This window comes from Ornithorhynchus anatinus, chromosome 8, assembly GCF_004115215.2.
Source record: "Ornithorhynchus anatinus isolate Pmale09 chromosome 8, mOrnAna1.pri.v4, whole genome shotgun sequence".
Classification (NCBI taxonomy): Eukaryota; Metazoa; Chordata; class Mammalia; order Monotremata; family Ornithorhynchidae; genus Ornithorhynchus; species Ornithorhynchus anatinus.
The window spans coordinates 18,651,625-18,679,336 of record NC_041735.1 but is presented as its reverse complement, the minus strand read 5'-3'; the positions used below and the strand labels follow the sequence as shown (position 1 = coordinate 18,679,336).

Genomic DNA, 27,712 nt, shown 5'->3' with positions numbered 1-27,712 from the left:
GGTTTTTGAGTAGGATCTTGACAAGAGGGGGGCTATCTGGGTGAGTAATAAATATAGATAGGGAAAGGTTTTCTTTCACCAAGGGTCTCTCAGTAATCCCTCACAGTCCAACAAACAAATCCAATCTTGGCTCTGGGATTAGTGTTTGTAATTACTGGATTGATCAGCAGGATTGTTAGCAGCTGAGGGGTGAAGAAGAGTGCTCTAGGCTGTTAATGAAATTGCTGCACTTCCCTCAGGAATTTCCAAATGAGTTACAGTTACCCAGGTTGACCTCTTTAAATAGGCCCAGACGCAGACACTTAAAAGATAAAGTGTCTCATCAACAGTTTGCAGTCCCCTAGCCTCAACCACATGTGCCCTACAGCTCTGAAAATCAAGAAAGGTAATGAGAAGGAAGCCCAGGAACCCTCCTGAGCCGATGGCATCTGAACACAGCTGGGAAATCTTCTGTTCATGCCTGTAGCTATGGTTATTTCCACAGGAGGTGTCAGCCTCTTGATTCCTAAGGAGGTCATTTAGTGGCTAGTACCTGACACCTTCCCTGCAGTAAATCCTTCCTTAGTTTTAATACTGATCCATTAGTATTCCAAACAAATCATTTGGGTTCTTGGTAGACTGAGATACCCATCATACTCCAGAAACACAGCTTTAAGGGCCTAGAAAGTCTCTCGTTTAGGAACATTTTAGCAGGTAAGGCTTCCTCCTTTCAAATGACTGGAAAAAAAGAAGGGGGACAATCTCCCATCTCTGAGAGGAAATGACCCAACTGAAGCAAGAGAGATAGAAGGAGAGCTATCGGGAAGAGCTCTTCCACAATATGAGCTGTTGGGGAATAGGTTGAATGAACGGACGAGGATGGGCATCTCCTTTTCTGGAAGTTTTTGCGAATCGTAAAAATCCTCATCTATCTAAGGTGGATTTGATAGGATTCTACTTGAAGACAGATGGCTAAGATCATTATATGCCAAACTTTGGCCTTGGAGACTCAGAACAGATTGCTGGCATGCCCACCACCTTTCTCATAATGTTTTCTTTTGATTAGGGGCTGGGGCAATGAGAGTGGGTGAGAAGGCAAAGGGGAGAGATTGGAAATAATTACTTTAGGAGAAGCACTGATAAAATTTTAAAGGTGAACTGTCCAGAATGGATTTTATGTTTACATTCACATATGCTGTTCAAACTATGTATAAATTAACATTCATGTTCACAACACACTCTCACATCTTTATATTTCAGTCTCCCGGATTTGGCTCTCAAGATGAGAATGTCACTGGAGCAGAGGATTTCTCCAGGTGCCTTCCAGCTCTAGGATTCAAATAAAATCCTGACATCACTTCAGCCTCAGCAGAGTGAGTTTTTCAGAAGCCAACTCATTAAGAGCTTTGGCTTTTTTTGGTTTTTAAGATATTTGTAATTTGTAAATTAAGTGACTTGCCTAAGGTGTCACAGCAGCAAGTGGCAGAGCCAGAATTAAAACCTAGGTCCTCTGACTCCCAGGACCATGCTCTTTCCACTAGGCCCACTGCTCTGATCATTAGACACTAAAGGAATGTTGCTGAACCACATTTCCCCCAGTCATCCAAAACAATCTCACATAATGAATGTTCCATATCTCCTCACCTACCTGGTTCGGCGGGTGAGCTGTATGTCTCTGAAGAGAGTGTAGATCCGAGTTCCACTGAAGATGGAAGGCTCCATGGATACCCCTTTAATGGAGGAGTACTCCTTCTCCACAAGCCCAAAAGCCTCCATCATATCAAATCCTGGAGCCACCAAAGATAACAGATACTGATATTCCTTGGAAAGAAAAAACACCTGCAATTCACTGGGCATCTGTTCTATCAAACTGCTATGGTTTCTTACATTTGGCCTAGACTATATTCTAGAAAGACATACCTCATTCTAATCTTCTTGGGAGTGTTATATTAATTATTTCTTCTTTGCATGAGATGACTGGATGATGTGTCCACTCAAAGAGAACAAAGGATAGGAAGCAGCAAGGTCTAGTGGATAGAGTATGTGCCTGGGAGTCAGAAGGACCTGGGTTCTAATCTCATCTTCACTACTTGTCTGCTGGGTGACCTTGGGAAAGTCATCTTAACTTCTCTGTGCCTCAGTTCCCTCATCTGTAAAATGGGGATTAAGACTGTGAGCCCTGTGCGGGACAGGGACTGTGTCCTACCTGATCATCTTGCATCTACCCCAGTGCTTACAACAGTGCCTGGCACATAGTAAGTGCTTAACAAATACCATTAAAAAAAAACTTGCTTAAGACTATTCTCATTTACTTGGATGGGGGCATTCGCAGGGGTAAACTGGAGAACTCAAGTCAGAAAATACACTGTAACCTCAATTACCTAGGCATTTTGGGTTTTAGCTTGAGGTATATGGATAATTAAGGCTGTTTTTTAATGATATTTGTTAAGCACTTACTGTGTGCCAGGCACTGTATTAGGCGCTGGGGTAGATTCAAGATAATCAGGTTGGACACCGTCCATGTCCATCATGGGGATCACAGGTTTGAGTGGTAACAGATGAGGTAACTGAGGCACAGAGAAGTTAAATGACTTGCCCAAGGTCACATAGCAGGCAGGTGACTGAATAAATGGGGGCCTGGATTATTCAGGAACTTTACTAGTGTGGCACCCTAGTAATACTAGTGTAGGGCAATAATATTCATTTGTTGCTCTGGGAGGAAGTAAGAGCTTAAAGTGGATCGATAACTCGTGTCTGGGATTCTGAAATCATTTCTATTGTCTACTGCCTACACGCTCTAGATGTTACCTAAACACAGAGAGTGGTTGCTTTTCCTTAAACCGCTGTCAGTCTATACTAATGTGATTACATTCACCTCACCCCACACCCAAAGCATTTACTTACCTATCTGTAATTTATTTTAAGGCTTGTCTGCCCCTCTAGATGGTAAGCTCCCTGTGGGCAGGGAACATGGCTTCCAACTCTGTTTTATTCTCCCAAGTACTTTGTACAGTGCTCTGTAATCAGTAAGTGCTCAATAAATACTACTGATTGACAGATTAATCATATGCCTGCCGGGTGAAATGCCTCCCCAAGAAATCTTTGAAGTCCTCTAAGTATGTTAACGAAAATCAACTAATTCTATAGAGCTGCCCCTTCAGAGCAGAAGGCCAAACACTCCTCCTCGTTGTAAAGTACATATTCCACCTTACAAGGAAATATGATCTAAGTATGTGCTAAAAATGACTTGGAGTATTTACAAGAAAAGAGTCATAGCTCTCCTTCCTACCTAGCTCATAAACCTGAATTATCAGGACACATCCCCTTCTGCAGAAAGTGAAAATAGCTGTCTCTCCACGCCCATTAGATTGAATCAGCTGTTTTGCTAAGTGAAGAAGGGGGGGAGGGGGAGGAGGAAGAAGGAGCAAGGGACTGCTAATTAGCATTTCCTCTCCGATATGATCCTGAAGTCAGATCAACAGAGAAATTGCAAGGCTGGAAAGAAAGGAATCTCAGGTCCATGACAATGTATCCCTCCTATTCCAAAATGGCAAGCAAAGCTTTGCAAAAGTTTCATCCATGAAAATTATCTTCCCACTTCTGTTCTGTGTAATTTCCCTTTAAACCCTTTTTACTCCTGCTTGGAATGACCTCCGAAGTTTCCTTGTTCCATCATTAGCCCGCCACCACGGCCCTGATTCTGCTGCTCTTCTCTGCCTGCATTTGTCATCAAAGCTCCCTGAGTCACTGTCTCATTTTAGATATTAGTAGGTGGAAAGCAGACGGTAGAATCTGAATTCCTATTTCCAGTTCATCTGACCTTAGAGCAGGCAAGACGTAAATCACCATCCAACTTGAATTTGAAAAAAGAAATTAGCTTCTTTCAAGTTTCTCCTTGTCTGCCTCTTCTTCCAGGGTCTCTCTCTTACTGTGTGCAGGCTTTGGTGGCTGAAGTTGAACTTGTTATTATGTATATTCTCTGGATACTATGTGTTTTTGCTAGATTCTAGATAATCCAGAAGGTAATTCCATTTAAGGGCCATTCCATTTAACAAGGGTCGCTTCTACCTCTGGGTGGGTACCTAAAGATGTGCAACAATGCACACTCAATTAAATATCACATTAAAAAGTATAGAATGGTTGTTCTAAGTCAGTTGGGTATTTCAAGGTATTTCTTAGGCACTATGTGCCAGGCACTCTACTAAGCAGTGGGGTAGATATAAATTAACTAGGTTGGACACCAGTCCCTGTCCTGAGAGGGCTCATAGTCTTAATCCCCATTTACAGGTGTGGTAAATGAGGCACAGAGAAGTTAAGTGACTTGTCCAAGGTCACACAGCAAACAAATGCTAGAGCCACGGTTTTGCTAACTAGACTGAGGAAAGATGGTGGGAGTAATTCACGGCATGAACTGCAGGATGGAGGAAAAACTGTAAACTCTTCAAGGGCAGGAATTATTTCTACCAACTCTATTGTACTTTACCAAGTGCTTAGTACAGTGCTCTGACAGACTGTGCTCAGTAACTACCATTGATTGACTGAGGTCCCCAGTTTCCCGATCAATGAGAGAATCTCACTGACTGCCCCCACTCCCAATCCCACTGGAATCTACCACTCTGGGAACTTAAAGAGGGAAGAGCAGGTGCCTCTATCTTTTAGTGGTATTTATTAAGCATTTGCTGGGATAGATACAAGATAATCAGGTCAGAAACAATCCCTTTTCCACATGAGGCTCACAGTAAAGTAGGAGGATGAACAAATATTGAATCCCCACTTTACAGATAAGGGATCTGAGGCACAAAGAAGTGAAGCGACTTACCCGGCAGACAGCAGAAAAGTGGCCGAGTAGGGATTAGAACCCAGCCCCACTGAATTCCAGGCCCATATCTTTCCATTTGGCCACACTGCTTCTCTCTCTGATAGGCACCTCCATTTTTTATTGTTTCTTAACCTGGGTTCCATTGGTCCACAGACCCTGGACAGTCTCTTCCTTGTGTTTTATGTTTTATGTTATGTTACGTGAGGAACATGAATTGCTCCTCTTGTTAACAATTCCCTAAGTGAGTATATAGTTTCAGGGGAACAGAGCTTCATGTTGGGCAGGAGAGCAAAGATATGCTTATTCCTTGGAACAAGCTGAGCTATGGAAACTTCACCATAGAGCTAAGCTGAGAAAATGTCTTCTTTCTCACAGGGCCTTAGCAGTAGCACAACACTGAAGTAACAGTTCAGTGCATTGGGCAATAGTTAAAAAAACGGGAACACCAGTGAGGAAAAAGGGGCTGAAGAGATCAAGTCTTCCGATCAACATTTCAAACCAGGTGATAGCATTTGGCAGAGAGGGTCAGTCAATCGCATTTATTGAGTCCTTACTGGGTGCAGAGCACTGTACTTAGCACTTGGGAGAGTATAATACAACGATTAGCAGACACATTCCCTGCCCACAACAAGCTTACAGTGTAGAAGGGGAGACAGACATTAATATAAATAAATTATAGATATGTACATAAGTGCTGTGGGGCTGGTGGAAAGGGAGAGTGGAAGGAGACAGAGGAGAGGAAAAGGGGAGGAAAGGGGTGGTACCAAAAATAGTTCTAATGAGATGAGAAAGATCTCACCACTGGCCCAGCACACTTGGAAACTGAATCGCAACTGGTACCTTGTAGAGCGCCGTCAGCATGAAGAGCGGGGCAGGCTGCTGAGACACAAACAAACAGAAGGAGAGTCAAGGAGGAAAAGAACCAACAACCTATGTAGGGGGGTTAGTGTATCAGAGCCACTGCCAAGAACCCTATGTTCAGTACAGAATGGGGGCAAGGAGAAATGAAAATTTTAGAAGATCAGCTAAGACTCGCTGCTTTTGAATTCATTCATTCATTCAATCATATTTATTGAGCGCTTACTGTGTGCAGAGCACTTACAAAGCGCTTGGAATGTACAATTTGGCAACAGATAGAGACAATCCCTGCCCAACAACGGGCTCACAGTCTAAGAGGGGGAGACAGACAGCAAAACAAAACAAGTAGTCAGGCATCGATACCATCAAAATAGATAAATAGAATCATAGGTATATTCACATCATTAATAAAATAGAGTAATAAATAATATATACAAATATACATAAGTGCTGTGGGGAGGGGAAGGGGGTAGAGCAGAAGAAGGGAGTAGGGGGAATGGGGAGGGGAGGAGGGGTGGAGGGAAAGCGAGGGCTCAGTCTGGGAAGGTCTCCTGGAGGAGGTGAGCTTTCAGTAGGACTTTGAAGAGGGAAAGAAAGTTAGTTTAGCAGATGTGAGGAGGGAGGACATTCCAGGTCAGTGGTAGGACGTGGGCCAGGGGTTGACGGCGGGACAGCCAAGATCAGCACACAGTGAGGAGGTTAGCGACAGAGGAGCGGAGTGAGCAGGGTGGACTGTAGAAGGAGAGAAGGGAGGTGAGATAGGAGGGGGCAAGGTGATGGACAGCTTTGAAGCCAAGAGTGAGGAGTACCATCTACTCTGGTTCACTGGAGATGCACCCAATCGCTTAGTACAGTGCTCTGCACATAGCGCTCAATAAATACTATTGAAATACTATTGAATTCATCCTTTTGCTCAACTCGGCACCATTCCAGCCAGAATCATATGAATTGAAAAATACACCCAAGAGCATAAATCTAAAAGTCACTGTAGAAAGTCAGCTTTCGTGGGTGGGATTGGGCGGGGGGGGAGGGGTGGAAATTTGTCAGCAAAGTCCCGACAAAGATAAGGACCACATCCCCCCAAATAGCTGAAAACAGCAGAAAACTGAAGAAATACATTACCACAGCAGTGTCAATTACAATTACCCACTGGACTTTCCTAAAGTACAAAAGCAAAACCCACACAACCAACATCAAATCCAAGGGTATTCATGAGCCAGCACTAATGTGGAGTTCCTTGAGTGAAGTTAACTCTGACAACTAATAAAAGTTCCTTCAGGGGCTATTTTCCAAACAGGGTACAAAGGAGCCTGAAGTAATAAGCGTACGCCAGCGGTACCTGCAAAAACCTGGCTCTGCCCAAAGCAAACATCTGTAACTGCCAATCAGACAACTACGTGTGTGAAAGGACACTCATACACCCTAGTCTTGTGTTTCCATCGCAGCAGCAAGAGAAAGACACCTCGCCTGCAGAACGCTCAGCAGGACTTTTGGTGAGTTGAGCTATCGGGGGCCTATGGGAGATGGGAGGGAAATCATCCGCTGCTATCAGAAAGCAAGGTTTCCATGGCAGAGCTCAGCAAATGTGATGATTTTGGTACTTGTTAAGCACTTGCTATAGTTAAAGCCCTGTTCTAACCTGGGGTAGATAGACCTTAATGAGGTCAGACACAATCCCTGTCCCAATATGGGTCTCCCAGTTTAGGTAGGAGAGAGACCAGGTATTGAATCCCCATTTTACAATTGGGAAACTGAGGCACAGAGAAGTTAAGAGACTTGCCTGAGGTCACCCAGAAAGCAAGTGGCAGAGCTGGGATGAGAACCCAGGTCTTCTGACTCTGGGGTCCGGGGTCCTTCCACAATGTCAGAATGCTTGCCCTTGTCTCCACCCCTGCCCCAGGGCTCAGGTCCTACCCCCGACTCCCCCAGCCACCTCCAGAGCCCCTGGCAGAGACAAAGGGAGAAAGAAGCTCAAGATGGATTGATTCTCACACATTTCTCTTAAAAAGTAAAATGTCTGCATGGCCTGTGAACTTACAAGTATAAAGTACTCTTAACTGGGACCTAATTCAGCTGTAAAAGAAAGTTTTCAACAAATAAGAGCTATCCATTAAGAAAGAAGTGAAATGGTCCTTGCTGGAATCCTCTATGTTAGAAAATGCAGACACTGCACAATTAAGAGATCGGGAGCAAGATCCAGACACATTTAAATGAAAAATAATAATGAAATAGCCATTTGGGGAAAATAATAATTAAAAAAAAACACATGCCTATTTTATCATTGATTCATTTTCAGGTACCTCTTGGAGCTGAGCTCTCTGGATATAACCCAGATAGTGCATAGAGGAGTTCTGATACATCCTCAGTTGCTTCTGAAAAGTCAAGGATATTTAATAGCTAGAGTACATATTAAATTGTTTTTGCGGTCACCAATCTAATGTAACTAAGTAGATCATGATTAAGGCTTCATTGTACACATTGGACTGCAGTTGTTATGGCATATGTGATTTGGTTAGAGTCCAACAGCTATTCTCTCAAAGTTTGGCTTCCAGTGTTAAACAACTATCTGCTGGGGAATATTTGCTGGAGAACAGGAAGGAGGAGAGGAGGGGGAGGCTGAAGACAAGAGAAAGGGGGTGGGGGAAAGGGGAAGGTGGAGAGAGAGAGAGAAATTAGATTGGAAATATTTCCCAAGAAACAAACATGTTCAATAACTGAAGAGTCCAATTTGTGATTATAAATAAAAAGAATACTGACAAGTTAATATTTATAAATTGGCAACACAAGGCTGGAAGCTGCTTTTGATAGTGACCCACATCAAATTTTACACTCCAGAATGGTAGTGTTACCCCATCATCAGATGTAATAGGAGTCATCAGGGTTAACTCTCTTGCATAAGGACCATCTTCCCTGTTCTTGTCCCATATACTCCATTCCCAACTACCCCTCCATTAACACTTTTCAATCACAAATCAAAACTACGACTCCAGGATGCTTTCCCTGAGTAATCTCACCCATTCTCTAACCTTCCAGGGTGGCCTGTGAGTCTTTTCTGTAACACTTATGGCCATAATTACAAAAGTGTATGTGGATCGTAAACTTGCTATATCTCATCTGTTGGATTGTTGGGTCCTAGAGAACAAAATATGGCTGCACTGCCTGCAAAGGGTCCTGGTGAATAATCCTACCAATTTTTTTATTGACTTGCGAGGAAGGTTGCTAGAAGATGCAGTTATAATTATCTCCTCTTGGCCCAAGGCCCACTATGACACATTAGCCCCTCAATGACCCAGCCCTGTTCCGATCTGCATATCCAAGGACATGGACCCTCGCTGCTCCAGGACAAGACCCAGTGCTATAACTACCAAAGCCCACAAGTCACAATAAATACCTTGCACAGGAGGAATGGGAAGTCATGATCCTGTACCTCCGGTTGCCAGGGCATTTATGGCTATTGCTCTTGTAGGGCTGGTCCTCTTTAACACTACTGAGGCCCTAAAACAGCTAAGGCAGTGGTTCCTCCCCCTCACCACACACATACACATCTCCAGAGCCAATACAACACTGATGGTGGCCTTCTTGGCCAGCAAAAACAGAGACTGCTGTGCTGCCTTTGTACCTGCTGCCCTGACTCACTGCCATCACTGAAAACAGTGTCTCAAGTCCTTGGAGAGCTGAGTCCCTGAACACAAGGCTGCAAAGGCAAGTCACAGTAAACTATGGAATATTTCAGGATGGCTGTCCATTGGGGGCCATTTTGAGAACAGGCAGTGAACCTTCCAACCTTCCACATGAGGACGGTTCCCTAAGGGCAGGAGTGACAAGGCCATGATTTACCATGAAGTTAAGGGGCCTGCTTATTCAACAGAGCTTCACACTCCAACAGCTAAATAGATATATGTTTGACTAACTTTTAGAGTCCGTTCATCATTATATTTATCTGGGGTACTTGAGCTCCATGCAAGGACTGTGTGCAATCTGATTATCTTCTATCTACCCACAGTAAGCACTTACTGAAGAACACAATTATTAATATGAAAGTAATGATCAGACCCCTCCCTTCACTTGTAACTAAACAACCCAGGGTCTCCCAAATGCCCCACCCCTCCCTTCGCTGGAGTATCGCTTAGTTGGTCCGTGGTGTCGATTCAGACCTCCGCGTTCATCTTCGGCAAATGCGGCTCAGTTCCGGAAGCTAATAAGGCTCCAGGTGGTCTGAACCAAGAACATAATTGTGATTTTATCCTGAACACTTACCCTCCATCCTAATGGGAGCAAAGCCTCGAGCAGGGGGGAGCTTAGCCAGGGATAAAGCTGTAAGGATAAGTGCAGGTCGTCAGTCCTCTTTCTTGGATGAAGGGCCTAGGCAGGTTTAACTTTGAATTCGGAAATATCTGACAACCATCTCGCACATTCCACCCTTTTCGCTGGGACACATGGGCTGGGGACTGAGAATACAGAAGGCCTCTGACCTCATTAAATAGTTCTATGTTTGAACTTCCTTGGGAGTGGAAGCTTTGAAAGGTTCCTGCATTCCCCAAATAGGAAGGGCCATGCTGAGCCAGAGCCAGTGGAAATCAGGACACCATGAGGAAGAGAAAGACAGGAGAAATGTAAAGCTTGACCTGGAAGAAGAGAAAGGCCCTGAAAGAGGGAGGCTGAAATCCCATTCTCCCAGATGGAGCCCAGAGAAACACCATCCAGCACAGGAAAGAGCTTGCTTTTGAGGTTTAAATGGAGGGGGAAAAAAAGCTAAATCCACAATGCCCAGAAGTTATCAAGCCAGTGGATGGGACAACTTTGCTATCTAGCCATCTATGCAAATTGAAAACTGTTCTCATCCTTGGTGTTAAACACCAGGGGAGTTCAAGGGTCAAGTGATCCCAACAGCAGGAAGTCACTCAGTCATTTAAAAAACACAGTTTTGTTTCTTTTCTACTCCCTACTGCAGGCAGACAGTGACAAGAGGAAAAGTCGAAAATAATCTAGTTCTACAGGCCAGGCTGGCCATTTCAATTTCTACTAAAATGGAAAGGTGAGGACTCCTTTCAATTTCAAAATCCAGCCAAGTGAAGAGTTTAGGTTTATTCTTCTCAGAAGGAGTAGGAAGTTCTGGGCAGACACTCAGTTTACCTGACAAGGCCTATTTCTCTCTTTCGCACACAGCTAGGTTTGGGGTTTATGAGCCAACGACCAGTTTGTCAAATCATTTTTCTCTTTGGAATGAACAGGGTTGGGTGGATCACTCAGGAAAATCATATACTGGCCTCGGCTAATGCTTGTGCAGTCTAGTTTGAGGAAAGCTTAGCAATTTTAATGAGCTCGTGTAAATGCCAAATGATGCTTCATTATTATACGGTGCCTTGCCCTAGAGAAAAATTCACAATGTTTTCTTTTTCTATTTCAGTCCTAGAATTATAGGAACTAAAATCAGTCACTGCTCAACACTGGGGAAGGGAAAATGGTTTGCAGAGTTTCTCTCTGTCCCAATTGTATCCCTGCCATATACATATTGTATCAGGAGCCTGGACAGACAATGGCATGTCATATACATAAATGTTCAGGGGCTATACTTCAAATCTTCTCTAACCTCAAGCTGGGGAATTTTTCATAAATATCAGTTTGCATAAGATGGCAAGCCTGAGAGCGACACTGAAGCAAGGAGAGAGATGCTGGTGCATGCAAATCAGGTAGGCTTTTAGTTACACATTCAGTGGGAATATGCAGGCTGTGACTGCCATTGCTCAAGTCCGTTTAAAATCTCCCTCAGCCAGAATGTGATTTATTGCTTTAAGCTGGGATCAGGTGAGACATTTAGCAGCGGACCTGGGGATTCCTCCTCATGGATCTTCTTACCAGTCCGTCCCGTCGTGGCCACCGCATCGCTCTCCCCTGTCGCGTAGATGGCAGAAATCATCACCTTGTATTTGGTAGCAGGGAGGAGCAGAGGAAGCTTGATGTGGTTGCTAGTAGCAGAAACATTCACCTAGGAAGTTAATGAGAAACAAACAAACAAACAAACCTTTTGTAGCCCAAACCATCCCATTCTCCAGAGCATATCTTTCCCTTACCAGACACTGAGCAAACTCAAGCGGGGCAGAAAACAGGCCAGCAAATGAAAATAAACTTCCAATCTAGCAAAGACTTTCCTGCTAAAAAAAACCCAGGTACCTTTATTGGGATTCTGCAGCATTCTTCATTCTACCATCTTCTATGATATGCATTTCATAAAATGCATTTCAAGATTGCCTTGCTTTTTATGTTTTTTATGGACCCAAAGATATTTAGAAATATAGTTTGGCATTTTTGGTCTTTGGAAAAGGGAATCTGTCAAGTCTCTTCAGAGAATTGTAGCTGCATTCAACTAGCTTGTGGGTTTTTCTTTCTGAATCTCCAGGATCCAGACAGGATGCTGTCTTTTCTGGGTGATGCGCCCCGGGAATGGGCCCTTTTCAACTCCATTTTAATCTTTTCTTTCAGGTCACCTATGACACAGAGCCAAAGGGAACACTGGAGTAATAATCCCTCATTCCATGAGGGTGACAACTGTGCCTTTTATCTTTGGCCTTTTAGGAATACCCTTTTAGTATTTAGGAGAGTGACCATGATCAGAGATGCCCATTACACGGAGGCAATAGCCTCCATGGCTTTCTGAGCTGGAGACCAGACTCCTTCATCCAGATCTCTGACAAGACAGGAGAATTTCTGATCAGGGTTGAAGAGACCTGAATTTCTGGCATGTTAGCTCTATGAAGCCTGTTGGCTCTCAGTCCTCATCCCCACTCCTCTACCCCCCACTATCTAAAATCCCTGCTCCCATCTCATCTCTCCAGTTCAAAATGAAAAATTGCCACTTCTGACTGCCATGTGCCTAGATCATATTATACAGGAGCTGGTTCCTTCGGGGAATCCCAAATTAGCTTAGCTTTGTACCTGTCCCTCAGGGCAAGATCCCCGGCTAAATCAGGTGGAAGGAGAGGGAATTTCCCTGGTCCTTACTTTGTTTTAGCTTTCTGCTCCTCTTGTACAGCCAAGGACTTACCGTCTTCTCCATGCTGGTGCCAGAAGCTGGGGCATAAGCAACTTTGTAGTATAGAACATGGCCATCGGGGGGTTTCCAGACTACTTGTAGGCTGTTGGGGGTCTCCGACTCTATAACCAGATTGGAGGGGGGACTCCTGGAAACTTCAGCAAAAAACAAAGGCATTACATCTGTAAAGGCAGTAAGTGTGTTGTGCAGATGGAGATGATTACATTACTACTGCTGCCAGCTAAGACTCCAATTCCTATTAATCAGCCCTGTGAAGGATTGGTTTGGGGGTTGGGTGGGGTTTCTTCCCTACTAATCAATTTATGTCAAGAAAGATACATTTTTTTTGTCTTCAAAAATTTCCTAACCTAAACTGCCATCTCTAATAATAATAATGACTGTGGCATTTGTTAAGGGCTTACTATGTGCTAGGCATTCTACTAAGCATTGAGGCCGATATATGTCAGACATAGTGCCTGTTCACAAGGGACTCCCAGTCCAAGACAGAGTCAGAACAAGTAAACACAGTTTACAGATGTGGAAACTGAGACACGGAGAAGTTAAATTATTTGCCCAAGGTCACACTTCAGGCAAGTGGCAGAGTTGAAATTAGAAAGCAGGTCTCTAGACCCATGCCCTTTCCACTAGACAATGATGCTTCTCTCTTTCTTCTTCCTTCTGTTTTCCCTTTCTTTTCCTCCTCCTTCTCTATCCTTCACCTGCAATCCTCCTTTCCCTTTCCCTCCTCACTTCCTTTGCATCCACTTAATTTCTCTGACTTCAGGCCAACTAGCTGTTTCTTTCTGCCAATCTGTTAGCAATAAGCCTGGTTTATTGACCTCATCCATTGCCTCACGTGGAGCCCGAGTAATTACAGACCATAAGGCTTTGAGAGGTTCTCAGAGATATATCTAAGGCAGTCTTGTGGGGGCACCATATTTTCAGTACCCTGAGGATATTGCTGTCCTTTAAAACTCCTGCAATCAAAAAGGAATTCCATGAGGTTCTGAAACAACCCCCTAGACACTTCTGCAGAAGTGTAGACACTATGACAACAGAACACGGGATTAAGCCCTGTTCTTATCGGCTGGCATTTAGGTCCCCTGAATCTCCAGAACCATCTCGCTCTGGTTTCTGTTTTCCCTTTGAGTCCCTGCTTTGCAAACCCCCAGAGAAGCTTTGTTAAGCCATCGCACCCTTGACATGCCAGGGAATGCTCTACAAAGGAGGTGGTTTGACCCACTCCCTCAAAGCTAAGCTGCCTTTGCACAGTTTAAGGTAATTTTATGCCAGAGGAGATGTCAGGTGTGGAGGTAATAAATAACATTCCAACTCCCCAACATTGGCACTCTGAGACTGGAAATACATTTTCTAAAATAGCCAAATCAATTTCCTCCACAAAGTTTTCTGAAAGCCTGGGAGGTGGAAGCAAAGGACTTACAGTTAATAAATGAAGCTTGGTCAATCCATTGCCATCTCAGCCCTTAGAGAGAGAATATTAATTAAGAGAACCTTTGGGGATTTCACTCTTTAACTTCATCTCTTGCCTGGACTAAGAGAGGACCTGCATCTGCCTGGAATGTGAATTTGGCCAGCGTGGTTTCTTTCTCATTTTCTTAAGTGCCCCATGACAGCAGTGATTCAGCTTTAACATGCTCAGAGGATTCTTCACCTAACTCACTGGTTAAATGGAAAATTTGGTCATAGATGAATAACATTCATCAAGAAAAATATATGCACGGAATGAAGTGCCCTACAGCAAATAAGCACATTCTGCCTCCGGATTCATCCAGTCCGCTGAGTCCACTTCCCTGTTCTTTGATTTTTTTTTTTTCCCAACTAGGCTGGGGGCCACTCTCTGCTGCAATATTCCAGGCAATGCTTCAGATAAGCAGCATCTCTCAGTGTCTCTAAAACCTCCCCCTCCCACACCTTCAGACTCTTCTAAAAGGCACAGCCCTCCTAAAGGCATTCTTTGAGTGATCCTTCCATTCTCCAAGCCTACCTTCTCCTGTTCCATTTCAGTACCACTATGCATTACGGCACTTGTTCTACTCACTTGCTAATTATCACTATCATCATCAATCATCATGGTAGTTGTTAAGTACTTACTACATGCAAAACAGTACTACACACTGGGGTTCACACGAGATAATCAGGTCAGACAGTCCCCATCCTACATGGGGCTCACAGTCTTGGGGAAGGGAGAACTGGTAATCAATCAATCCATATCCTCAGTGAGATCCCTTCTACTATCAGCAACCCCTGACTCCCGATCCCATGAAGAAGAAGGGATGGATCACCCACGGGGGCTGAAACGGAGAGACACCGTGTCACTTCGAGCTCCATCTCGGTAATATGCCAAAATGGAGATCTGATACTCCATGTGTTTTTCCAACCCTGGCAGAACAGCAGCATCCAAGTTTCCAGGAACAGAAATCTGGAACAAGAAAGATAGAGAATTCTATTTTTAGAGTAATGAAAATAATTGTGGTATATGTTACGGGCTTTCTATATGCCAAGCATTGTACTAAGCACTGGGATAGATACAAGATAATTAGGTCAGGCATGGTCCCTCTCTCATATGGGACTCACAATCTAAGGGGAGGGGAGAATAGTTATTAAATCCCCATTTTACAGATGAGGAAACTGAGGCACAAAGTGACACAGCTGGTGTCTGATGGAGCCCAGATCCTCTGATTCCCAGGCCCATGCTCTTTCCATGCTACTTCCCCAGGTCACGCAGCTTCTTAGAGGTTTCTTAGAGGCTTTGAGTTTCACTGATATTGATGCTGGGAAGACTGACTTGGTCCCCAAACCCCTTAGAACATGAGAACTATTACTGTCAGGAAGTATAGAAGAGGGAGGGGGCTTCACAGTGTCTTTAGGCTCTTTATTAGGGGGCTCTATAGCCCTCTTTGAAGCCAGGAACCACTTCTCCCCAGCCCTTCCCCTTCCCTGTCCCTCCCCGATCCACCCCTATACCTCGTGAGCTTTTCCCTCTCCCAGAGGAGTCCATTTAATCTGATAGACAACCACGTCAGCGATGGCTGCGTGTCCCCACTCCAGTCTGACATCGTCCCCAGGGAGCTCAATCACCCTCAGTGGGTAAGGAGCTGGGACCTTTCCTGAAAGGAAAACAAAGAGGGAAATTCAACTTGGATCCCAGATCCCTTCCCCTCTTCTCCTCCTACCCTTCTCTCTGCTCTTTGCTGCGGCTCCACGTCGCCTGCCACCAGGCAGGAGCTGGGCTGCCCAACCCAAGCCCAGAGCAGATGGCCAGGGAAAGGAGTGGGTGTCCAGCAACTGGCCACAGCCAGCTATCACTTCCATTCAGCAGACCCCAAATAGCAAGGGCCAAGCAGAAATATTCTGATACTTGATTGGAAAATCTTTTCTTGGGCTTGTACGGCAAGCAATGGAAAATGGACACCTAAAGGAGCAGGGGGCCATCCGGGCTTTGAAGTTCAAAAAGGCCATTTCAACTCCAACCCGTTGGCCACCCTGAACTGCAAACCCTGTATACAGCAGGTTCTCTGCTTCATTCCCAGCACACTTCTAGAGAACAGGATGCCGAAATACCAAGGCACACGGTTCTTCACTCTGGACATAGGTCCAATCATTAGTCATGTGAAAGTAGTGTGATAGCCAGTTAGTAACTAATCTAATCACAGTTTATAAAAGGAAGATCGAAGATTGTAGTCAATATCATTATCTTTAGACTACAGGCATGTAATTATATTGCATTTGTAAACTGTAAAATGTTGAGGTTAAATAGAGCGTTTTCCATAAGAAAGATTAAGCTACGTTTCCAGTTGATTTTACTCTTCGTTAAGAAAAGCTGCTGAGAAGCTAATTTGCCTAAGACAGTTAGGGTGGGTAAGTCATTTTCTCAGGGTCCTGGTTTGGCACTGCAGAGTTCCCCAGCACACCACCTCCATGACCAAAAATGAGGATTGAGGCCTGATAAAACCATTCAATCGATCAATCAATCACTCAAGATGGAACCGGGGGCTCCACTCCAAGTTCAATCCCAGCCCCATCCCATAATGCCGTGCAATCTATCAAGCTTACAGCCGGACCAGAAGAGTCTACCCTGAACCCCTTTAACATTGGTCTACCCTCCTTTGGCCTAAACTCCCCTGCCCTGAGTTTCCTCCTGCTCTTCTTCCTCACAATCCTCACTATTTTATCAAACAAAAGGCTCGAGTTTCCAATCCAGTAAAGATGTTAAATACTCTGTAAGCATTTAGTACAGTGCTCTGCACACAATAAGCACTCAATAAATATGACTGAATGAATGAATGTAGCTGTTTCCCAGGGAATTATATCTGATAAAATAGCAATAATATAAAAATATAAATAAGAATATTTATTAAGCATGTGTTCTCAGCAAAGTGCTGGGTTAGGTGAAAGATCAGACACAGTCTCTCTCTCCCATAGGGCTCACAATGATCTAATCCTCATTTTCCAGATGAATAAATAGAGACCCGATGGGGATAAGTGACTTGTCCAGGATTACACAAGCCTGTAACTGAGATGGGATTTGAACCCGGACTCCTGATTTGCAGTCCCATGCTTTTTCCACTAGGTTTCACCAGCCTGAGATCTCCCTCGTGGTCCCAATCAATCAGGGGTATTCATTGAAATCTCCGCCTTTACTTACGTGTTGTCACATGGTCAGTGAGCACTGAAGAGTCGCCGTCGCTATAGATGGCTGTGACACTGATGATGTACTCAGTGGAGGAGGAGAGAGGGACTAACCACGCTGACAAGTTGCTACCAGGCACTTCTACCTGTAGAAACAGAAAGTCCAATTCCATTTCCACTGTCTGAAGCGGGACCAGTTAGTGACCACTACGAGATGGGCCAGGAACTCCACCATAAGGGACTTAAAATTCCCTCAGGGTGGGAGAATGAGGTCTCCAAAGTCTTTGTACAGATTCCCCCACTTTCAGTTCAATCCAATGGAACCTGTTATCTAGGGAATACCCTGGACATAATAATGATAACAGTGATATTTGTTAAGAGCTTGCTATGTGTTGACACTGTACTAAGCAGTGTACTAATCAGGTGAGGTACAGTCCCTGTCCCACTAGGGGCTCACAGTTTAAGTAGAACAAATATTTAATCCCCATTTTACAAAGGAGGAAACTGAGGCCCAAAGAAGTTAAGTGACAGGTCCAAGATCACACAACAAGCAAATGACTCCCAGCCCTGTGATCTTTCCACTAGACTCCACTGCCTCACTAGACTATCAAATAAGGATAGAGCGGATGATGGTCCATCAATTTATATAAACACCCAACTCTTCCAGAGGGCAAAAAACATCAGCTTTCTTTACCACTCACATGGGCTAAATCATTACCCATCCTGGGTGACTGGGCAAAGGACATTTCCTCCAAAAAGCCTCCCCTGACCAAACCTTCATTTCCTTTTCTCACACTCCCTTCTGTATCACATTTGCACTTGAATTTTCACCCATCATTCACCCGTCCCTCAGCCCCACAGCACTTACATATATATCCATAATGTACTTCAGCACTTAGTATAGTGCTTGGCACATAATAAGCGCTTAACTAATATCATCATTACCGTCATTATTATTTATTTATACCATCTGTCTTCCCCTCTAGGCTGTCAGCTCATTGTGGACAAGGTACATGTCTACTAACTCTGTTATACTATTCACTCCCAACCTCTTAGTACAGTGTCTGCATACAGTGAGTGTTCGATAAATATGACTGATTGATTGATCATTTGTTAAGTGCTTACTATGTGTTCAGCCTTGTTCTAAGCACTGGGGTAGATGCAAGTCGATCAGGTCGGACACAATACTTGCCCTACATGGGCTCAAAGTATAAGCGGGAGACAGAACAGGCCCTGAATCCCTATTATACAGATGAGGGAGCTGAGGCACAGAGAAGTGAGATGGCTTGCCCAAGGTCACACAGCGGGTAATTAGCCGAGCAGAATTAGAACCCAGGACCTCTGACTCCCGGGCCCATGCTCTTTCCACTAGGCCACCCATGCTCTTTCCACTAGGCCACATTGCTCCTCCACCCTGGAAAGAGGAATGAAGGGAAACTGAGGAAGACAGCTCTTCCAGCCATTGAGCTCCAGTGGACAGTGTTCCAGAGTTACAATTCCTGGTTCCGCCTCTGGGATCACTTCAAAGTTGGGGGGGGGGGGCACGACTTACCTCTCCGGCATTGCTTCCTTCTCTTGAGATGTAGGACACCTGGAAAACTCTGACCGCTCTTGAGGGCTGCTCCCAGTGGACTCTGACAGAGTTGTGGCTGACCTCAGAGAATGTCAGGTACCGGGTAGGAATCAAACCCACTGTAAAGCCAAGGACAGGCCCTTAGAGACCTTTCTGATGCATCTTACGTGTCAACCTGAGTAGAGGAAGCCCCCCCCTCATAAACACCCCTCCTCCTGGGCCCACATATGCCCAAAACTCTAGATGGGGAGGTATTTCATATCCTCCCCAAAACTTTCTCCTCACTCCTCCATTCCTCCAGTATTTATTTAGAGAGTCGTAGCCCTCTTCCATCCCACTGGACTCCAAACCTTCCCCTCTCCCTGCCAGAACAATGTAGGAGGGTTGAAGCCTAGGGCAGACTCACAGGTTGTTTCTAGAATGCTCTGGGGCTCACTGGCCTCTTCCCCATCCAGTGCATATACAGCAACTGTGTACTCTGTTCCAGGTCTCAGGCCTTCCAACAAGACCTCCGTCTGCTCCACTTTCACCTGTGCCACACACGAAAGAGAGTCAAGTTTGAAAGATCTTTCCAGGTGTCGTTTAGCCTATGGTACTCTTCCTCACTGACCCCGCTGACCATCTTCATTTCTCTCTGGAAAGAGTCCTTAACACATCACTATCATCTGACAATCGGCTATGCTTCAAAATAATCCTATGCCCACCTATTCACCCTCTAGCACCAGCACTTTAAAAACCTCCCCAAACTCAGAGACTTACAGAATATCTCATTCTACATTCATCTACTTTGGGATAGCCACCATTTTATAGTAGCCCATTCCATTCACCACCAATCAGCATGAAACTAGAGTGTTTCTCTAGGGGACCGTAATCCTCCCCTCATTACTCCAGAGCTATGGCCTCTCCTTCTCAGATCCATGGGAACTCAGGTGTGGAGTCTGCTAAATACACACAGATCTGGGAGGGATCACAGTGTCCGGGTGTTGAAAGTAATTGTACTGGATATAAAAATGCCTGTTAGCAGACAGACCAGCTGGAAAAAAGAGTACGGGCCCGGGAGTCAGAGGAGTTGGGTTCTAAGCCCAGCTCTGCCATTTGCCTGCTGTGTGACCTTAGGCTAGTCACTTAACTTCTCTGTTCCTCCATTACCTCATCTGTAAAATGGTAGTTAAATTCTCCTCTGACCAGCCTAGACTGTGGGTCCCTTGTGGGACAGGGACTGTGTCCAACCTGGTTATCTTGTATCAACCCCAGCGCTTAGTATAGTGTCTGACATATAATAAATGATAAACAAATATTATTAAAAACAAACAAAAAGCACATGACTTATTGAAATACCAGACTGATAGACACCCTACTCCCCCCCAACACTTTAGACTGTAAACTCATTGTAGGCAGGGAACATGTCTATTAATTCTTTTACATTGTACTCTCCCAAGCACTTAGTACACAATGTGCTCTCCACATAGTAATCGGTCAATAAATATAATTGATCGATTGATACTTACACATCTTCCTAGCTCCACCTTCCCCCCCCCCACCAACTGGCTGATTTTTAAGGATATCCCCTACTCTCTCCAGAGCTCAAGCCTCATGTCCCTGAGTACAGCAGGACAGTACAGGAAGAGCCAGTAGCAATCTGGGACATCAGAAGCATGCAGACAAATTATAGACAGGCCCGGTGACATGATTCTAAACCTGGTCTATAGTAAAGCATTAATATTGGATCATTCCATCTCAGGTGTCACTTCAGGAGGTCAATCAGTGTTTTGAGTTGCAAAGGTTCAGTGGGAAAATACTTCACAGCTCAGAGACTCGAGAATGAGACAGAATCCCACTGGTTCCACTGTAATCTGTGCAAGTGATTCACTCTCACCTCCTATTAACCGTCCCCCTCCAGCAAGGCAATTTATCCAGAGGAGAACATCACCTTCTGTCAAAATCATGGTCCTTTGGCAACAGAGACGGTGAAGCTGGGGAATTTGGGGGAAAGATGTCGGCGGACACATTAAAGCTGAAAGCTCCACAGAGTGTGGAAGCTTGCAAGTTCACTATGGGCAGGGAACACGTCTGCTAATTCTGTTGTACTGTACTGTCCAAAGTGCATAGTATACTGCTCTGCGCAAAGTTAGCACTCAATAAATACCACTGATTGATGGACTGATCCAGCTAGAACAACCAGTGTATGGGAGAATCAGCGTGGTTTAGTGGGAAGAGCACGGGCTTGGGAGTCGGAGGATGTGAGTTCCAATCCCGGCGCCGCCACTGGTCTGCTGTGTGACCTTGGACAAATGTGCCTCACTTCTCTGTGCCTCACTTACCTCATCTGTAAAATGAGGATTAAGACAATGAGCCCCATGTGGGACAACCTGATTACCTTATATCTACCCCAGGGCTTAGAACATAATAAACCCTTAACAAATACCATTATTATTATTATTAATTATTATTATTACCTCTGTAAAAAACCCGGTCTTGCTCATCCTAGTAGGGCTAGCGCCACCTAGTGCCTCTAGAGCACAACTGCAAAGAAACGAGTCCTTTTGGGGGGAACTATTCATAATTTATTATTATTATTATCATTATTATATTTGTTGCTTACTCTGGGCCAGACACTTTACTAAACTCTGGGATGAATACAAGATTACCAGGTTCTACACAGTCCCTGCCCAACATGAGGTTTACAGTCTAGGAAGAAAAGGTATTGAATCCACCTTTTACAGGTAAGGAATTTGAGACACTGAGAAGTTAAATGATTTGCCCGGGGTCACAGGGTAGCTTAGTGGATTGAGCAGGGGCCTGGGAGTCTGAAGGACTTGGGTTCTAATCCCGGATCTGCCAAATGTCCATTGTGTGACCTTGGACAAGTCCCTTCACTTCTCTGTGCCTCAGTTACCTCATCTAATAATAATGGTGGTATTTGTTAAGCGCTTACTATGTGCCGAGCACTGTTCTAAGTGCTGGGGTAGACACAGGGGAATGAGGTTGTCCCACGTGGGGCTCACATTCTTCATCTCCATTTTACAGATGAGGGAACTGAGGCACCGAGAAGTGAAGTGACTTGCCCACAGTCACACAGCTGACAAGTGGCAGAGTGGGGATTTGAACCCATGACCTCTGACTCCAAAGCCCGTGCTCTTTCCACTGAGCTACGCTGCTTCTCGTCTGTAAAATGGGAATTGAGTGTCAGCCCCATGTGGGACAGGGACTGTGTCCAGCCTGATTAACTTATATCTACCCCAGTGCCTAGAATGGTGCTTGGCATATAGTAAGTGTTTAGCAAGTACTATTATTATTATTATTATTATTAAGTGCAGAGCGAGGATTAGAACACAAGTTTTTCATCTTACATTTAGACTGTAGCTCCTTATGGGCAGGGAACGTATCTACCAACTCGGTTGTATTGTACCTCTCCCAAGTGCTTACTACAGTGCTCTGCACACAGTATGCACTCACTAAATGTGATTGATTGATTGACTGATATTCTACCCAAATGCTTAGCCAAGTGGTTGTCACATAGTAACAGAGCGTCACCTAGTTGTCACATTTATCATAATAATTATTATGATCAGACAGCAGGAATTGGCTACAGTAATACTGGTTTGTTTCTTTCTTGGGAGGAATCTGAGCGGCTATTCCCTTGCGCATTTCCATCTCTTGCCCTTCCCCATCACAGGCTCGCAAGTTAAGTTTCTTTCCTCCCACCATCTGCACCACACACGCCAAGCCTTGAGATCATCATTGTCATGCCTCAGGCAGGGAGCTGGGGCATGAATACCTGCTCATCAAATCATTTCTTAGGCAACCACGAAGCTCCTGGATAAAGCCACCTGGCAGATGACCTGAAAGACCCTTCCTCTAACCTGACTCACCAGGGTTGCAGGCCAATCATATAAACTGTCTATAAAATGAAAAGGAGCATGTTATTTACTTAATGCCAAAAATTACCAAAGTCTCAGCAGTCCCTGTTCCTCTCTCCCCATAATTCTCTGCCTATAATCAGCCCCTGCCACGATGATAAGGTCAGTTTCTCCACAGTTACCAAGGCTCACCTGCCACATGGCCCAGGCGGGTGGTACAAAGCAAGACATGTCAGAGAAAAGCTCTGAAGAGGGGAGCTCAGAGCCACCTATCTGGAAGGGATTCAGGAAAAGAGTCTTCACTTTACCTCTTTCCCATCTTCCTCCTCCTCCGAATTAGAGGTCAAGGTGCAGAGAACCAGATACTCAGTAGTTTCATCTGTGGGCTGCCAACTCACTTTGATGCTGTGGTGAGTCACCTCAGTCACTCTTAGGGACCTGGGGGGAGACAAGGGCACTGGGGGAGAAGGAGAGAGCATCATCATAGATCAAATGGAGCCTTCATGTATTATAGACAGCATCTCTCTCACACACCAAAATATAGTGGATTCCAAACTCTATACTCCACTCTCCACATTACAAAAACCCACAGTCGATATGCAGATCATAAGAGAGTTCATTGAGCAAAAGGTTATACAGAACTTCACTGCTTATACTCTGTCTTTGAAACTCTTAGAGACACTGAAGTGGGATTGCATCATAACCAATCACTCAAGACCCCAGAAAAGGAGTAAAAACCTAGAGGTTTCTGGACATGGCCAAGTTTCTGGTATGCTGTAATGAAATTCAAAGATGCAAGATACTTAACGCACTCTACTTAAGACCTACATGTGGCAGTAACTCCTCGCAGTCCATCTCCAACAGAACTCTCATAAACGGGGAACACCGAAACCAGATACTCTGTGTGCGAGGTTAAGTTGACCAGCATGACGGAGGAAGCAGACCCATCCACAGTTACCTGAAGCAGGGGGAGGAAAGGCAGGCTCAGGACTCAGGCTTGACATGAAACAGGAAAGGTACCATCACACTGTCCGAAAGAAATTTCTAGATAATGAGCTAGAATGGGCTAGAAAAGTATCTAGAGTTTTGCAGACATTGAACATGGATTTCATATTCACCAACTCTAACGTGAGGTCTTGAATTGGGAAATCAAGGGCATAATTGAGTTTGGGAATGGGGCGGGGGGCAGAAAAAGGGGTTGTGACAGCAAAGAAACCTTTGAGGAAGCATGGTATTTTTTTAGGGAGACCCACATAGCCAGCATACACTAGTGACCTACAAAAATCTAAATGAGCTGTAAAAGTTGAACTCAGACCCATTGGATCCCCATTCAAGTGCTCAGCATTTATCCATCCATCTCTCAATTCCTGTGCAAACAACAGAACAGTTTGCTCTCCACTTTCCATAACTGGTATTCCTCCCCTACTTCCCAGCATCAACCCCGCCCACTGGAAGGAGAAAGCAGAAAGCATAACGAATCCATACCCTTCCCATTCCCCCAACCCCCACCCCTCTGCCTTCCCTCAGCATGGCCGCAAAGATCCAGGGAGACAGTCTGGCAGCTAACCCAGCACAGAGGGCTCCATAGAGTGTCAGAGCGAAGAATGGGGATGACAGGCCCCAGAATGGGAATCTATTTTCACCGAGTGGTTAAAAAATGATCAGTCACAACAGATCACATTAGCCGAAAAGAAGGGCCAAGGAGTCTGGCAGGGAGCACTGCCTACAGAGGGCCATATCCAGGGCACCGCTGATCAGTGAGCCCCAGGACAACTCCCACCTCAGTTCATTCAGAACCGTCCCAGACTTGTGAGGAGAAAAGAGGAGAATCAGTGGAATTTATTGAGCGCTTGATGTGCTCAAGTGTTAAATGTTTGGGAGAGTACAACGTAATGGGATTAATTAACAGACTATCAGGGAAATGACAGTCTAGTGGGAAAAGGATTTCAATACCTGAAGATAAGGTGGGATGAGGGGTCACATGGATTTGCTCTAGGGAGGTAAGCCCACCCACCCAACCCCGTAACCCAGAGACTGGTTTACATTTTTTAACAGTAATCTTTCAAAGGTTTCCATGCACAGTGTAGAGTCACCGACTCCCTGTAGGACAAGCCTTTAAAAATGGGCAACTCTATTCACCACGACCCAAAGAGCCTCCACAAAAATCCTGAATATAGTCAGTATGGCCTCTTTTTTATTGGGCCACAGACAAGTGTAATGATGGCATTTATCAAGTGCTTACCAAGCTCACTGTGGGCCGGTAACATGTTTACCAACTCTGTTGTATTATAATCCCTCAAGCATTTAGTACAGTGCTCTGCACCCACAGTAAGTTCTCAATAAAGACCAACGATTTTATATATACTAAGGACTATGTTAAGTACTGAGATAGTTTCAGATCAAACACAGTCCTATGTGTTGCACTGCATGTCCCTGAAATACAAACCTCACAAAATAGCAGCTCTGCTCTTTGTAACCGTACCAAAATTAAGGGGAAAAGTAGTTAATTGATCAACCGAAATGGCTACCCTCCTCCCTGCCCTCGATTAGCCTACACGCAGATATTGTAGCTACCTAAAAAGAGTCGCAAAAGATATAAATACTCACCTCTGAGAGGACCCCTTCAACGGAGGGATAATACACAATCCTGTACTTTTCAACTGGCTGCAGAGGAGGGGTCCAGGAGAGCCTGAACGTTTTGGATGTCACTTCTGATATAATCAGGTTGGTGGGACCAGGGCTCAGTGCCCCGCTGGCTGAGTCCACGTTAGCTGAACCACCTGTGAATGCAAAACCCGCTCACTCTCTGAATAGCTCTTCCTCTTAGAGAAGCAGCGTGACTCAAGGAGTCAGAGGTCGTGGGTTTGAATCCCAGCTCTGCCACTTGGCAGCTGTGTGACTGTGGGCAAGTCACGTAACTTCTCTGTGTCTCAGTTACCTCATCTGTAAAATGGGGATTAAGACTGTGAGCCTCACATGGGACAACCTGATTACCCTGTATCCACCCCAGCACTTAAAACAGTGCTCTGCACATAGTAAGCGCTTAACAAATACCAACATTATTACTCTTATTCTATCTTCCGACTCAGAAATAGAGGACCACCAACTGTCCAGTACAAACCTGGAATTACACCTTCATTCTCCCCCAACTCCAACCAAAAGAGCCAAACAATATGATTAATGTGAGCTGATGTTGCGAAAATAAAGGTAGGGCAGGCTAACCCAAATGCTTCATGGGTTAGCCTGCAGAGTCATATGTCTTGAGAGAACCAGACGACTGAGAGCTGACTCTAGAGGCCACCAGGAAAAAAAAAGTCACTTCAGACCACTTCCTTGTGTTTGAAGAACTCTTTCCACACTCTCTGACTCCCGTGTTTGAGCTGGTTGCCCAGTCAAATGAGGCAAGAGGCAGCGGGTGGGTGAATGGATGAAAGAAACTGTTTTGCTCTTACCTGATTGTCCACTCTTGCTTCTTTCCTTGATCTTTTTGCATAAGATCCTGCTGAGTGGATCAGCCAGGGAGCTGAGGAGGGGAAAATCCAGGACATTATGCACAGTGATGTCCAAAGGGTGAGAGGCCACCTGCCTCAGCTCAGCCTCATCAGCATTCTTGACACCTGTGCAGAAAGCACACATACTGTGGAAGCTGAGAAAACATCCAGTGGAGAACTAAGTAGGGCAAGTTTGGAAGGTAGATTTGGTGGAGAGAGGGAGAAAATCCTACTAGAATTATTGTTTTGGCTATTGTCCAATTAGCTCAAAATGACTACTATTACATAAGGGTCAGATTTCTCCCTTTGGAGAGAACTGATGCCCAGCACCATAAGAACATAAATGGTATCATACTGAGTTAGATCAATGGTCAACTTACCCAGTATTCTGTCTCCTTCAGTGACACCAAAGAACTCTGCAGGTACCATGTGTTGGTTGCCCTTATTTACATACACTCTCTTAGGAATGTCTCTTTTAAAATCACTAATTTATCCTTCTGGCAGAAGATAGCATAGGTCAAAACAAATTTTTAAAATGCATTTTAATGCTATCAATATTTCTTTCATTCATTAACTATGATTTTATTTAGAAACAAGGATTGAGAGGAAGGAAGTGGGTCAAGATGGAGGAGAGAAAGAGAAAAGCCTGAATTGGATAAAAGGATAAGAGATAAAAGTAGCCTTGTAATCATTTTGGCAAATCCAATACCAAATACTATGGAATTCAGTTCTCATTAAAGATGGCAAAACTATCACTGATTTCCTGGGAATTATTTTTGATTGCATAAGTGGGTGGTTGGATCCAAATTAAAGGGTTAAAATTTTTTCAACAGTAGCCTCAAACAGAGCTGTTTAGCTTGGTCCATATTGAACCAGCAAACCCTACTGTCACTTGGCTACCTTTTTTTACCCAGATCCCTTTAATATTTCAGCCAGGTGAAAATGAACAAAGAAAAAACCTCAGGAATGCAGATATCTTGACCCAGATTAACATAAATGATGTTCTCCCTTTCACTAAATGGTAGAAATAATGACAATCAGCTTTTATAAAACATTTCATGTTAAAGGGTACTTTACAAACAAGAATTAATTTATACTCAGAGAGGAACAGATGGGAACTTCAGTGGAAACAAGTGAATGGACTAAAAAAATTTACTTTTTGGGTTGGTTTGGGTTTTCTATAAATCTTTCTTACAACATCCCTGCATTCAGAGGGAGAATACTACACAGTTTGTTGGAATATTTACTCCTGCCAGGAAATAGAAACTTCTTTCAGCAGCCAACACATGCTAAACTGTAGAACATATTTCCACCAATTGCTTCCAAGGGAGATAGGATTTTGCCAATATGATAGGGCCTGCCCAGGATTTAGCCCTTTGCATTCCTACCACTTTTACCCTCACCAAGATGGAGACACAAGATATTTCAGAGACTGAATGAATTCCTCCCATT

The 27,712-nt window shown here is 44.5% G+C and overlaps 1 protein-coding gene across 8 annotated transcripts in view; it reads right to left on the bottom strand.

Annotated features, from left to right (window-relative positions):
* COL20A1 (collagen type XX alpha 1 chain) overlaps positions 1–27,712 on the bottom strand; it is a 79,150-nt gene that overhangs the window by 26,839 nt on the left and 24,599 nt on the right. For 5 of the 8 annotated variants that reach the window (XM_039912906.1, XM_039912908.1, XM_039912905.1 and 2 more), the window contains 14 exons: positions 26,222–26,386; positions 25,377–25,549; positions 23,598–23,727; positions 23,078–23,226; positions 19,316–19,439; positions 18,889–19,028; positions 17,353–17,482; positions 15,672–15,814; positions 14,994–15,126; positions 12,699–12,841; positions 11,513–11,642; positions 9,914–9,970; positions 5,639–5,677; positions 1,628–1,766 (listed from right to left, as the gene is read on the bottom strand). In XM_039912906.1, the coding sequence (XP_039768840.1) occupies positions 1,628–1,766; positions 5,639–5,677; positions 9,914–9,970; positions 11,513–11,642; positions 12,699–12,841; positions 14,994–15,126; positions 15,672–15,814; positions 17,353–17,482; positions 18,889–19,028; positions 19,316–19,439; positions 23,078–23,226; positions 23,598–23,727; positions 25,377–25,549; positions 26,222–26,386 (1,795 nt within the window). The remainder of the gene's footprint in view (positions 1–1,627; positions 1,767–5,638; positions 5,678–9,913; positions 9,971–11,512; positions 11,643–12,698; positions 12,842–14,993; positions 15,127–15,671; positions 15,815–17,352; positions 17,483–18,888; positions 19,029–19,315; positions 19,440–23,077; positions 23,227–23,597; positions 23,728–25,376; positions 25,550–26,221; positions 26,387–27,712) is intronic. The other 3 variants (XM_029071216.2, XM_029071218.2, XM_029071219.2) reach the window with 3 other exon arrangements.